Source organism: Etheostoma spectabile, chromosome 4, assembly GCF_008692095.1.
Source record: "Etheostoma spectabile isolate EspeVRDwgs_2016 chromosome 4, UIUC_Espe_1.0, whole genome shotgun sequence".
Classification (NCBI taxonomy): domain Eukaryota; kingdom Metazoa; phylum Chordata; class Actinopteri; order Perciformes; family Percidae; genus Etheostoma; species Etheostoma spectabile.
In genome coordinates, this window is record NC_045736.1 from 12,099,258 (window position 1) to 12,112,071 (window position 12,814).

The 12,814-nt window shown below is 42.1% G+C and overlaps 2 protein-coding genes and 1 long non-coding RNA gene across 5 annotated transcripts in view; 2 read left to right on the forward strand and 1 right to left on the reverse strand.

The window, feature by feature from the left end:
• lrig2 (leucine-rich repeats and immunoglobulin-like domains 2) overlaps window positions 1–9,737 on the forward strand; it is a 28,467-nt gene extending 18,730 nt beyond the window's left edge. The window contains exons 17-20 of one of the 2 annotated variants that reach the window (XR_004331520.1): window positions 1,380–1,649; window positions 2,218–4,384; window positions 4,425–4,429; window positions 9,727–9,737. Coding sequence is in view for 1 of the 2 variants with exons in the window: in XM_032512681.1 (XP_032368572.1) it covers window positions 1,380–1,649; window positions 2,218–2,450 (503 nt within the window). In the remaining variant the exon portion in view is untranslated. Of the gene's footprint in view, window positions 1–1,379; window positions 1,650–2,217; window positions 5,535–9,726 lie in introns of those variants that run through there. The other variant, XM_032512681.1, reaches the window with a different exon arrangement.
• Window positions 2,882–12,814, reverse strand: part of LOC116687360 (uncharacterized) — an 18,303-nt gene continuing 8,370 nt past the window's right edge. The window contains exons 4-5 of the long non-coding RNA XR_004331521.1: window positions 4,896–4,903; window positions 2,882–2,892 (exon numbers count right to left, since the gene is read on the reverse strand). This is a non-coding gene — a long non-coding RNA (uncharacterized LOC116687360). The remainder of the gene's footprint in view (window positions 2,893–4,895; window positions 4,904–12,814) is intronic.
• magi3b (membrane associated guanylate kinase, WW and PDZ domain containing 3b) overlaps window positions 7,905–12,814 on the forward strand; it is a 137,813-nt gene continuing 132,903 nt past the window's right edge. The window contains exon 1 of one of the 2 annotated variants that reach the window (XM_032512680.1): window positions 7,905–8,936. In XM_032512680.1, the coding sequence (XP_032368571.1) occupies window positions 8,630–8,936 (307 nt within the window). In that variant the 5' untranslated portion in view covers window positions 7,905–8,629. The remainder of the gene's footprint in view (window positions 8,937–12,814) is intronic. The other variant, XM_032512679.1, reaches the window with a different exon arrangement.

Sequence of the window (12,814 nt, forward strand, 5' to 3'; positions counted from 1 at the left end):
ACACACACACACACACAGCAGTTATGCGGTTTTATTTATTTTCAAAGGATTGGATTTTTTCTGCCTTCTTAGTGTTCAGTCCAGATTAGATCCAGTTAGTTTATTCGTGTCTAAATGATTTGGTAACAATAGCTATGCCTTTGTTACTCATCCTTTTTAACTAGCATTTATGTATTCACATAAAGTTTTTTAATATATGATCATATATTTTAAATTTGATTTTGATATAATAACATATAAACTAATTTAGAGAAAATGCATAATAGCCTTAATAATCAGGTCAGGATGGTCGTAATAATTGCAGCAGTACGTGCATAGATGCATATAATGATGGACACAGTTAAAAAATAATCCTAAACGACACCTCTCATACACACAACTAATTTCAAAGGGCTTTTACAAAACGGCCAAGGATAAAATGTTGAAACACATTTAAAAAGAGGAGGGAAGTAAAATAAGTTATGTTTTAACAACATAACCTCTATATATGTTTTGTATGCATATCCCCAACAGTAGATCACCTGCATTGGACGGGGGGTGACAAAGGGTGGGATCAGTGGGTAGAGAAGGCGCACATATACATAGAGGTTTATGCCTTGATGCAGAGGTCAAGGGTTTGAGTCCGACCTGTGACGATTTTCTGCATGTCTTCCCCCCCCATCCCCTTTCTTATCTAGCTGTCCTTTCCACTAAAGGAGGAAAAGCCCCAAAAGAAAAATAAAAACCTAAAAATTACAACGTTGGAAATGTAGCAATTTGAAGGTGTACATTTATCATTAATTAATTAAATAGTTTTCCTCACATTTTTGTGGGACACAGGACTTCCTTTAAATGTACTGTAATCCTATAACTCTAATTTCCTAATGTATTTTGTCGACACTCTATATTAAGACCTATTTTTGAAAAGCAAATACAGTCCTATGTGTATCCTGGGCTGTTTCAAGGCATTTACGGAGATGTGAGAGGCGGTAGTCTTTTACCCTGTCAGCCCTCATGCTCCTCTGGTGGTCCAGGGACAGCGTTGCCTTGCCTCTTTCACAGAACTTACATTTTTTTTGGGCTGACTGCTTCGGGTTTTTGTCAGACTGTGTTCGCTTCTTGCGTAGAAATTAAATTCCAGGTCTCAAAAAAGGCATGGAGAACAAAGACAGGATGAAATGTTCTTGTTCTCTTATGAAACCAATGAATACAGAGTGTAGTTGTTTTCCATGAAATAAATATATGGTGAGAATAATTTAAAGTAATCAGACAATTTTAAAGTGGCCTTTTCCCAGTTGCATCATGCTGATCAAGTCTCCAAAATGAAGGTTTAGTCTGGAACAGGTTTGACAAACATATGGAAAGTAATAGTTCTCAAGATGCGTATTCTTTGTGGCCAGGTGGTGCCGGTCCTCTGGTCATCTGCTCCGACTGCTACGACAACGCCAACATCTACTCTCGCACACGGGAGTACTGCCCCTACGCCTACCTGGGGGAGGACGACCCGCTGGACAGGGCTCTACCGGGCCTGAAGGAGAACTTCAGCGAGCATGCCCAGCACGATGACACGACACTGGAGAGCCTCATTAACAACCTGGACGCGGCCGTCTTTCTCACCTCACACGACAAAAGGTTGAGCAGCCACACTCCCCCGGAGCATTATGCTAACGGTGAGACTTGGAAACAGAAGTGTTGCCTTTTAGAGCAAGGTGGTGACACCATCCTTAGGCGTAGTTGCCAGCTGTCGTGTCCCACCTGCTGAGGTTTGCCCGTGTAGGATTTTGTTAAATATGTCCTCATATTTGTGGCTGTTAATAAATCTTACAAACGCTCAGACAAGTCATATCTCTTAGCTCACGTGTCCATATAGTATAAACACTGAGGTCACTGATTTACTCAAGCCAGATACGTTTTCCCACTTAACTGGTAAACTCTTTAAAGATGGTAATTATTATAGATACTGATCTTCCAGATATGACATAGCCAATTTAGATGCATAGTGGCTTGTTATGAAGGTTGATGGGTGATATAGGGTTGAAATAATTGATTATTTTCAATTACTTTTTAATGAACAGGTTTTTTTTTGTTTTTTTTTATCTCAATGTAAAACCATCATAAGCCATCCTGAGGGTGTAATATCTTCTTTTGTCTTACCAACACTCCCAAAATCCAAAGGTTTTCAAGTCATATGGATATACATATTGGCGTCTTAAGGATTGTGTTTTGCTGTCTTTGCAGATTCTCTCAGCCGGGCCTTCTGGGATGAAGGGGAAGATCTGTCCTCGAAACCCCAAACAGGCGCATCCCAGCACCCAGTAACAGTACACAGGACACCACCTCCGGCCTCCGCTGCCGACGGGGCAGAGGAGCAGAGTGAGGCGGAGGCAGACTTCTTTTCCAGCCAATTAACACAGGACCACAGAAGTGCCTCTAATAGGACTAACCCTCAGGAGCACCCTGCTCCCACATAAGTCCTTCCACTCCGCCCACGTTCTGCCTCTGACTCCTCGTTGCTGCACCCCCACCGCCCTTCACCCACTACCTCCAAAGAGACTCCGTACAGTCTGCCAAAGATGCTCTCTTGTATGTTTACATTCCCCTTTCGCCCAAGAGGACATACTATCGTTCTCCACAGTGGAGAAAATGTCAGCCTGGAGAAACGGACCATTGATTAATGGACCTCCTCCTTGACACCTCTGCAGGACCCTCTTCTCCCACGCCCTTCACTTTTCTTTGTTCTCTTTCTAGAGAAAGCTATGAATGTATTCTTTAAAGAGCCATGTTGGATGCTGCCGTGAGAGAAGGCCAAGACACGGCTGAGTCTTTACGAGCTCTCGCTCCTCCGTCCCTGCTGCTGTGGGGCTGAAATGTCGTGCCAGTGGACGTTACGCTGGCGGTTTTGTCTCCTCATTCCTCGCACAGACACCTGTTTGAGCAGCCTACATGAAATTCAAACTGTCTTTTCCCCCAAGTGGGGAAAATGGGGAAAATGGATGTTAAAACAGCTGACAGTTGTTGTTCCCTGACCAGCAGTTTGTGGTTGTAAGGAAAGAAAAGATGTCCTACATTCCCACAGCCATCCTGACAAAACTGACTCCAAACTACGCTATCTGGACCGTGACACCAAAATGCGGTGTATATTATGAATATATCCTATATCATCTTTATCTGAACTTGTTTGTTTTTTTTGTCCTATGTCGAACGCAATTGCTAATTCCTTCATTTTATGTCTTGGTAATGATAAGCAGTTTGGGGAGAAAGCGTACAACTTCTTTTGCACATGTGACAATCATGGTTTTGCTGGCTATTTTCCAATGGTTGTCTGCCGGATGGCCTTTTTATCAAGCATTTTTAGGAACCTCGATCAGGTGATATTATGGCTTCTATGTACAGTATGCACTGATTTGTTTTCCCCCTTGATCATATCTTGCAGGCACTTAATTTAGTGGTGGTAAACTTTGTTATGCAGTGTGCATGCCGTTTTAAATTGTGAGGATTTATCATCAGTCAAATCTCAAAGCTCATGATCCTTCCGTATATATTGATTAAGCCTAGATTTTCACTTGGGACTGTGAAAAATGAGAATGTATTGTATTATTTTATACATGTATGTATGTATGTATGTATGTATGTATGTATGTACATAAGGCTAGTAATGTATTGAATTCCATGTCTTACTAGTCTATTTGCAGAAAGGTTTTGAGACATAAGCTGCAGTAATTTTAAGCTTTTTCATTTTATGCCTTTATTGACATAGCATTATCCTGAAGTTTTAAGCTGTTTGTTCAGGGAACAAGGTGACCACATTTTCTACAGAAATGGGTGTAATTTTCCTCCTTACAGAAAGACGGTTCCGTTTCCACGTGAACTATTAAATCGCGTTGAGGATAAGGAAATGGAAAGGCCTCTCGTGTGAAAGAACGTGGTCTCGTTTAATCAGATTTGACGTCATGAGTTGTCCTTAAAAAATATTTATATAAATATATAATGTATACTAAGCAAATTACATTCAGTTTAGTAGGTACAGCGAACTAGTGCAGTCTAATACGCCGTCTCTAAATCCAACCATTACGGCTTTAGAAAGGTGTTGATACAATTAAATGGTTATTTTGGAGGATCTCTGTGGTGCGGTTGAATTGTATTGAGTTATAGCAAAAGGTTATTCAATTATTGTAATTTTATACAGTTCAGCAGCATCACAACATACCCAGATAATCAACACCTCTGAAACCGATTCAACAAAAACTGAACATTAAAACCTCTTTCTGAAGGTTGGGTTTATTTCCGGACTGTTGTGTTGCGCTACAATAGTTTCATCTTGGTGTACCTAATAAACTGAGTGATGTGATATACTCTATTGACATGATGTCTGACAACAATATTTGAAAGTTTTATTTGATAATCTGTACTGCTACTTTCTGCTCTTTTATTTTTGAGAAAGAGAGCATTTGTCATGTTCCTTTTCACGTTTTTTTGTGTTTTTTTTTTGTTTTTTTTGCAGTAGCACACTAGAGTTTAGATGCATAAAAAAATCCAAAATGCTGAAACATGAAAACGTGCGACGGCGTAGTTCGATGCTGTTTTGTAATTTCACAAAGTCGACATGACTTGCATGTCACTCTTGCACTCTTTTGGTTTGAACTTGTTTTTATATTTTAGCAATCATCAGCTTGCCTTTAATTACCCCATCTGCACATTCCAAGCTTCTTCCTCTGAATGTTGGCATTACCAAGCTCCAAACCAACGTGGCTTTCCGGAGTTTGTCTGTAATAGCCCTCCTGTAGTCCTCGTGTCAAATTGGACCCCTTTAAAAAAAAAAAAAATCTATATCTGAAATATGGGTTGCTTTTTAACCAAATTACCACAAAAAATGGATTGGACTCCATTCAACGCTCTTTGCAAATACAACTGATCACTTTCATTCCTGACTAAACTCATCTGTATGTTCCTCTGATCTCAACTATTAGTCAAAATAATGCATCATTTCTGCATTTTTAACTAAAGCATTAGGTATAATTCTATATAAATGAGGGTTATTGACCATGAATTCCAAAAAGTAGTGTAAAACTAGTGGTAGGAAGGCGGTGTTATTGAAAACTAAAAAAAAACAAAAGGCATGAAAATGTCAAATCTTTTTTTCCGTTTTTGACCCGGGAGGACAACACAATGGTTAAAGCAGATGTGTGTTGTTCTCTCTTTGCCAAGATCAATGTCATTCCCCCTTGAGTGAGAAATTCAAATTCAAAACCTTGCAGTGATAAGTCATCCTAATGGAGCCACATGTCCCCTACCGATCAATACGTTCTGCCAGCCCAGCATGACATAATGTGCATTTGGGTTTTATTCTCTGAACGTCCTTTAGGACTTTATACCAAAGGTTTGCAGTAACTGCTCTGGCAATATCCAACGCTGCTTTTTTTGTATTGTTATAGTTTTGCATCTTGTTTTCAATTGTATTTTTTGGACCTTGTTTACCTGTACATTCTGTAAAGCATGTCTCGAGAGCCTTTTTGTTATAGCCATTACTCTGACATTAAACATGAATTCTGATAATTTGCTTTGGATCGTGAATGTCCGTCTCACTTCTCAGGTTAAAAAATAGGATTATTTTCAAAATCGATTAAGCTGTCTATTTCAAGATTGGTCGGTTTTCTCTGTAAAATGTCAAAAAGGTGGGACGAAACTCAATAGAATTTTAAGTCCAACGTGACATATTCAAAATGTTTGGTTTGTCCAAAGATGCATCGAAGTCATCGATAACAGAAAGGCGAAGAAAAGCTGGAACAAGCACATTTTTTTTGTCATTTTTGCAGGTAAAATAACCCAGAATGTGTTGTTTTTTCTGACAGTAGGAGGGTTTAAAGAGAAATAAGAGAAAATGTTCTTGCAGGCTTTGATTTAGGTTGCATGTAATTCCAGACACGGGGGTCTTAACCACTTGCCACACCATGGAACGATTTAAAAGGCCAACCTATAATCTGGATTAAGTCATGTCAAACCAACACAAATCCGGCTAATATGGGCCTTAAAAAACTGTTAGTCCATTTTAAGAAAAATACCTTTTTTTTTTTTTTTTAAAGTCCCTCCTACATAAAACCAGTCGAATCCCAGAAAACATTAAATACAAGTCACATCTGAGTGTGCATCAGCCATTTAAAGTCTGCAGTTTGTTTAGCTCCCCAGTCCCCATCAAAGACATGATAGCATTGTTATTCATCCTCTACAAAGTCATGAATTATTCAGCACGACGTCCTGGGTGGCAACTGTGTATTAAAACCGACTTCTAATGCATCACACACACCGAGAGCAGAAGCTACTGCTGCTTCATAAATACTACAGAAGGTGTGTTCTCTGCTTTGACTCCTAAAGTTAACAAACTCCACTACATGGTGCTGACGTATGAATGTCCTTTGAGTCAACATGCCCCCCCCCCCCCCCCCCCCCCCCCCCCCCCCCCCCCCCCAAATAAAACCCATCATCATGGAGTACTGGAGAAGTTCTGGCCAAAGCAGACTGTGGATCATTTGAAGCATGCTGGGAAACCCAACTAGTAATCTCCAGAGAGGAAGTGACATTTACCAATCTTAATTACCTTCCAAAAGCTACACTTAAACACCGCTTCCGTTTTCTTTGTGTTTTTTTTGCATCATCTTGAATTCATCATCCAGCTCCAGTGACATTTATCACGAAACCGCCAACATTGCACGACGACAATGGAGCTGCTCTGTTTCCTAGTTTGAAACCAACACATTAAGTAAATGTGTGAGCTCATGCAGAGCCTGTGCTCTCAGGCCAGGACATGTGTAGCCTTTGCATGTAGGCGGGAGTTTCCCCTTTCCCTGCTCTAGACCTGCATAAATGATCAAAATGCATCCATAAACACAGTGCTAAAGCTACTCTAAGCATTTTCATGTACAAACAATTGGAAAACAAAGCCATAAATGACATTCTAGTGACAATTAACGATGACATCCATCCTGCTTATAGGCCATGCATGGATAAATACAGTAGAATGCAGTTAAGCGTGATGGTATGAAGGTATGCGAGTGTAAATCAAAGACCTGAGGGAGGGAGGGAGGGAGGGAGGGAGGGAGGAAGGGAGAGATGAGCCAGAGGTTTGGATCTCTCTGACTTTGTCAGTAGGTGTCACTGTGGAGACATTTCCTTATCATCAACCGGAATGTCCTCCCCTAGAAGACTTACCTCACTCTGTCCAAATCAAGAGGCGTAATGAGGTGTAATTGGTTGTGCACGCTTATTTTTAGGATTACATGCTCTGTGTATTTTTAGTTAGTCCTAATATGTTACACTCATCAAAGCCTGGTATTCGAGACGAATCCTGAAAATGTTAAACAACATACAGAATATGTACAGTATATACATAGACAACAATGTCATTATATATATACAGTATAATTTATTTTTTTTAAATATTAATTTTTAGGCATTTTAGGCCTTAAATGACAGGACAGCTGAAGACACAAAAGGGGAGAGAGGGGAAATGACATGGAGCAAATATATATATATATATATATATATATATATATATATATATATATATATATATATATATATATAGAGAGAGAGAGAGAGAGAGAGAGAGAGAAATACTAAAAATGACAATTTAACATTACTGGACTCATACAGTCTGTTTTTTTTGTTTAAATGTGAGTGTTTAAAAGTTACTATTTATTCTCATTACTTATATTTATTTGTTGCTTTCTTTATCGTTTCTTTTACTTTTTTTTTTTTTGTACTTTTTTCCCACAATGTGACTTTCCCCGTTGTGGGATTAATGAGTGATTTGGAATCTTGAATCCTGTGTGTCATGTGATAGGCTACCACAGCACGCCGGAGGATGGAGCCAGCGCGCGCGTCTCCAAAACACTTCTGCTGCCGCTGCCGCTGAGCGTAAAAAGGGGCGTTTCGGAGCTTGGCAACGGCTCTCGTGGCGGTGCCAGGTGTGTTCAAACCTGTAGCCGACCAACGCTCGCAGATGTCGCTCAGCTTAGTCACCATGGGCTGGATCTCAACCGCCTAAACCCCGCCGACCGGTGATCTCTGGCGCACGTCTATTTCCAGCCTGGCCCACAGGTATGAGGGATTTCTCGTTGACACACTGCATTACAGCGAGAGACAGACACTCCACAGTCTACCGCCGAGTGCAAATACTCTCTGTTTACAGTTGGTTCTGACTACTTGACGTCGGGAGGCTCCTCCGGGGACCAAGAAAAGCGCGGACGTGGTTCCAGAGAAGCGATGGAGAGCGTGACACCTGAACTGGGTTCTTTTTAACGGTCTCGCCGCTATCAACTCTCCTCTTTTACGCACACGGAGCGCTTGGAATTATCCCAACCCAGGCAGCTGTGTGCGCACACCGGAGCACTAACCCGCGGAATAACAAACCTCAGCGGCGGATTCACGGGCTCACAACCAGCCTGAGAAATGTCATGATGATGAAATCCCCAGCAGCATGTCGGGAGAATACCTCAGGAGGGTCGATTAGGCCGCTTCACTTCCAGTTCATTTAACAACAGCAAGACGAAGCGACTGGAACCAGTTATTAAAAATAAAAAAATTAATTAAATAAATAAATAATAATAATAATAATAATAATAATAATAATAATAATAATAAAAAGGGAGTAACCATGTCCAGAACGCTGAAGAAGAAGAAACACTGGTCCAGTAAAGTGGTGGAGTGCGCGGTGTCATGGGGGAGCCTGGGGGACTTTGGCTCCATGGTGGAGGTCCTGGGGGGAGCGGAGCTGGGACAGTTCCCCCACCTGGGCCAGATGAAGCTGGACGTGCTGGTGTGCCACGTCGGGAAGCTGCCCTACTACGGCGACGTCCTGCTGGAGGTGAACGGGACGCCCGTGAGTGGACTTACAAACCGTGACACCCTGGCTGTCATACGCCACTTTCGGGAGCCGATTCGCTTGAAGACGGTGAAACCAGGTGCGTGCCCCCCCCACACACACACACCCCTTACCCGCTGCTGTCGCTGTGTCATTTGACCTGTGTTTGTAAGATGAGCGTGTTGTTATAATGTGGCATCCTCCGAACACAACAACCCACATAATAATAATAATAATAGTAATAATAATAAACATTGGCACATTAACTGCCAGTGTGGCATCATCTCAAAACAAGCATCCTTAAAATATACAAACATATGCGTAGATTTAATTTCATTTTCAAAGTCTCTCCTCATATAAGTTGCAATATGATTATATTTCTCCCTGTAATAGGCATATATTCATGTACACATGTCAGCTAAAGTGGACTAAACCATTCCAAAATAAAAGGAAAAGGTCTCCCCACCACTACATCCCAACGGACATCCCATACTTATGCTGTCCTTCAACACCTAATTGGTCAGTTCTCTCACTGCTTTCTCAGGGAGACCAGATCGAGATAACGGTATTAATGACATGTAGCCCAGTTGGGGTGTACATGCATAAAAATCCGGCCTAATTACATCTTTCATTATGCAGGCTACTCTGTTGCCCATTGCTACAGAAGCCAGAGTTAGCTGTGTTGTACCTATCATTCCACATCCACCTGTCCAAGGATGCTGGCTGCAACATCCAAACACTGTGCTAATGAGCTCTTATGGTGATGCTGCTGCTGTACTGGTTCTGGTTCTGGTTCTGGCCCAAGCTGAAGACCTCCGGTGAAGGGTTTCACAGGCTCTGGAGATTGGAGGTTTGCCGAAATGGCCCCATACTTTGCTTGTATACTGGAGCTGGAATGTTGGAACTGAGGCTGTTCATAAGGTTACATCATCATCAGCAGCAGCAGCAGCAGCTGAGTCCCAGGGTCTCAGGCCAGGATCCCTGAAGATCAGCTGTATGTGTGCACATGCCTACTTATGGTGTGTGTCTGTGGTCATGCGTGTGTAGTCATTCCTAGGAGTTTTTGTTAACATTTTATTGATTTTTTTAGAGAGAGAGAGAGAGAGAGAGAGAGTCCCCAGAGCTCCTAACACCATGCTCTCTGCCCCACTAACCAAGGATGATTAATAAAGGGCATGGAGAAACGAGAGAGACAAGGAGAGAAAGGGAGAGAGAGGGAGAGGGAGAGAGAGAGAGGCATAAAGAGAGATGGGGAGAAAATCGGCTCTGCCTTTAGCTCCAGGCTTTACTCCTACGCGAGGCTCTTTTTTTTTTTCTCCTTAAAGCTCACAGGGAAGTAATAGATGGCCAAAAGCTTCACTGTCACTCTAACCTGTCTGTCCCTTATTCAGTCTCAGTATATCTAATCAGCGTGTTCTCTTCTGTTTGCAAAAAAGGCCTCACAAATGCCCCCCTGGCATCAGGGTACAGATGGGGTCGTTACGTCGTATGATTCCATATTGTCCATGTGTCTGCACTGTGTTGTACGGTTAATTCACACCTCTTGCAACATTGAGTTTGCCGTTGGATTTTCTCCATGCTGATGGAGGCAGGGTCGCGACGGACAGGCTATCTTGTCTATACCAGATGTCCTTCCGTCCCCCCCCCCCCCCCCCCCCCCCCCCCCCCTCTGTGCTCATCCCAAGATCCTCTTGTGCTCCTTGCCCTCTGGAGCTGGTGTGCTTCCAGTGCTGCTCCTGCTGCTGGGGCGGAGCAAGGCGGGAAGAGAGAGAAGAGTGTGTGTGTGTGTGTGTGTGCGTGCAGAGTTGCAAAAGCAGAAATGGGGATTTGATGCGTGGATAGAGAGAGACAGGATGCCAGAGAGGCAAAGTCTCTATGGATGCTATTATCCATCTCAGCCATTGATCGAAAAGAATGCAAGCTGAAAGAGTTGCACACAGCACTTCACTCACTTTTCTGCTGCTTCTGGCGCATCATATATTCTCTCAGGACTGCCAATAGGCTTCTGTCACATGCATACATCCTCACATCATACATACCGTTTGAATTGAAGAAGTTCACACCCGGGCCTACACCAAGACCTCCCAATGTACCGTGAGGAGGATGTGCTCATTTCTCGGTTATCTTTGATTAAGCTGGGAGACGCCTCTATTAAAAGCTCAGCAGCTCTGTGCTTGCTACAGGAATCTATTTCTGCCGCTACCCTCAGCTAAGGATCGGAAACATGACTGATGAAAAAGGTTCATGAATGGCATCCCAGAATTCTTATTCCACTGTTATTTTCAGCCGTGCGGCCTATACAGGCTATATTTGCAGCTCCAGTCATTGTTCCATCTAAAACATACATATTACAACCTGTAGCCGTTTATATGCCGCTGAAGGCATGATGACTGACATTAAATATATAATCTCAGAGGGCAGTACACAGGGGAGCCTGTGAAGCGAGTTTTCTTTTGTATTTTTTGAAGATTGATCTTAGCACGACAAGCCCTCTGTTTAAAATGAATGAAATCTAACGGCGGGCCCCAGATTGGAGGCATGTTTAATTCAAATGCTAATGAATTGAAATGCTCAAACACCTTCGGGGTGTGGTAATAACAACATTTATTCGTTGGAAGGTGACAGTCATTTTATCATCATTGATTTTAATGATTGATAATTGTTGGTTTGATAAGGAGAGCACATTAAGTCTGCAGAATGCCATAATTCAGTGGTTTCTTCAAGCTGCTGAGTTTCAGAGGCAGGTTCTTAATTACCCTTTTGAATTTTTAAGCCAAATTGCATAAGTGAGTTTGTTTAAAGCAGCAGCGGCTTCTGCGAGTAGATTGAATATTTTGCTGCCTGCTTGTCTGATTTGCCTGCTTCTGCTCACACGTCACCATTATTTCTAATACCTGCTGATCATGCCAATAAAGAAGAATACAGAGTGACATGAGCGCCTAAGTCCCCGTATCAAACGGCAATAGTGTGTGTGGGTTAATCACGTTAATGCACCTCTCATATCAGGAAGTGCCTCTCAATGGAATCATCCTCTTGACAGGCGATGCTTTGTCACTGCGAAGAGATTTGTAGTCGGCTGTAGGAAAGAACGGGGAGTGAAAATACAGCTGCTCAGGGAGCCCGGTCAAACAACTCGAGACATCAGTTCTCGCCTTAAAAGATGTTTCTGACAATCAGCTGAATGGAACAGGAGAGCCGTCATGGACGCCGCTCCTTATGGCACGGAACTCGTAACAGAGTAATTTAAGGCTGAATCCGTTCTTTTTTTTTGTGAGTTTAAAGAGATTATGAGTGTGTTTAAAAAAAAATGCAGATTCAATAATACTTTGGCTATGTTTTGTTTTGCCAAGATCTGTTCAGGCGTGGGCACTGATCCTGCTGCTCTGCCATTGGATTATCGCCTGTTAGATGCACATGGAGCTACCTTTGCGCCTCTTTGTTGCATTTGTAATTGCACTGTTGCCTCCTATGCATGTTACTGGATATTTTTCTAGTTAATGCTTTCTTGGCCAGGCGTCCACTTTAGCAAAAAAAAAACAACCATTCTTATTCTCATTGGTGCCAAGTAGCAAATTAAAGGCAGAGTGAAGAAGTAGACGCACAGATAAAATGATTACTGTCCACACAGTAAGCGGTGGGTGGTAGTGAGCTCTCATGTGCCTCATTAAACATTTACAGTGTAATACAGAGTATACATATGAAACTTGGCTAACCTCTACTAGACACCTATAGGAAATATAAGCAGAATGTTGCATATCTAACAGCATATTGCACTCCTTTGCTGCTGTATTTATTGCAACGCCACAGCTGCTGTACATGGAAGAGCTTAAAAAGAAACCATATTGGTGATTCAGCCCATTAACTGCATTAACAGACATTAATATGTATACTCTATATTACGGCTGCCCATCTTCTAAAGCACACTGTAGTGTAGATTGCTCAATGTGTTTTTTTTTTTTTTTTCCTACCTTCAAGGCC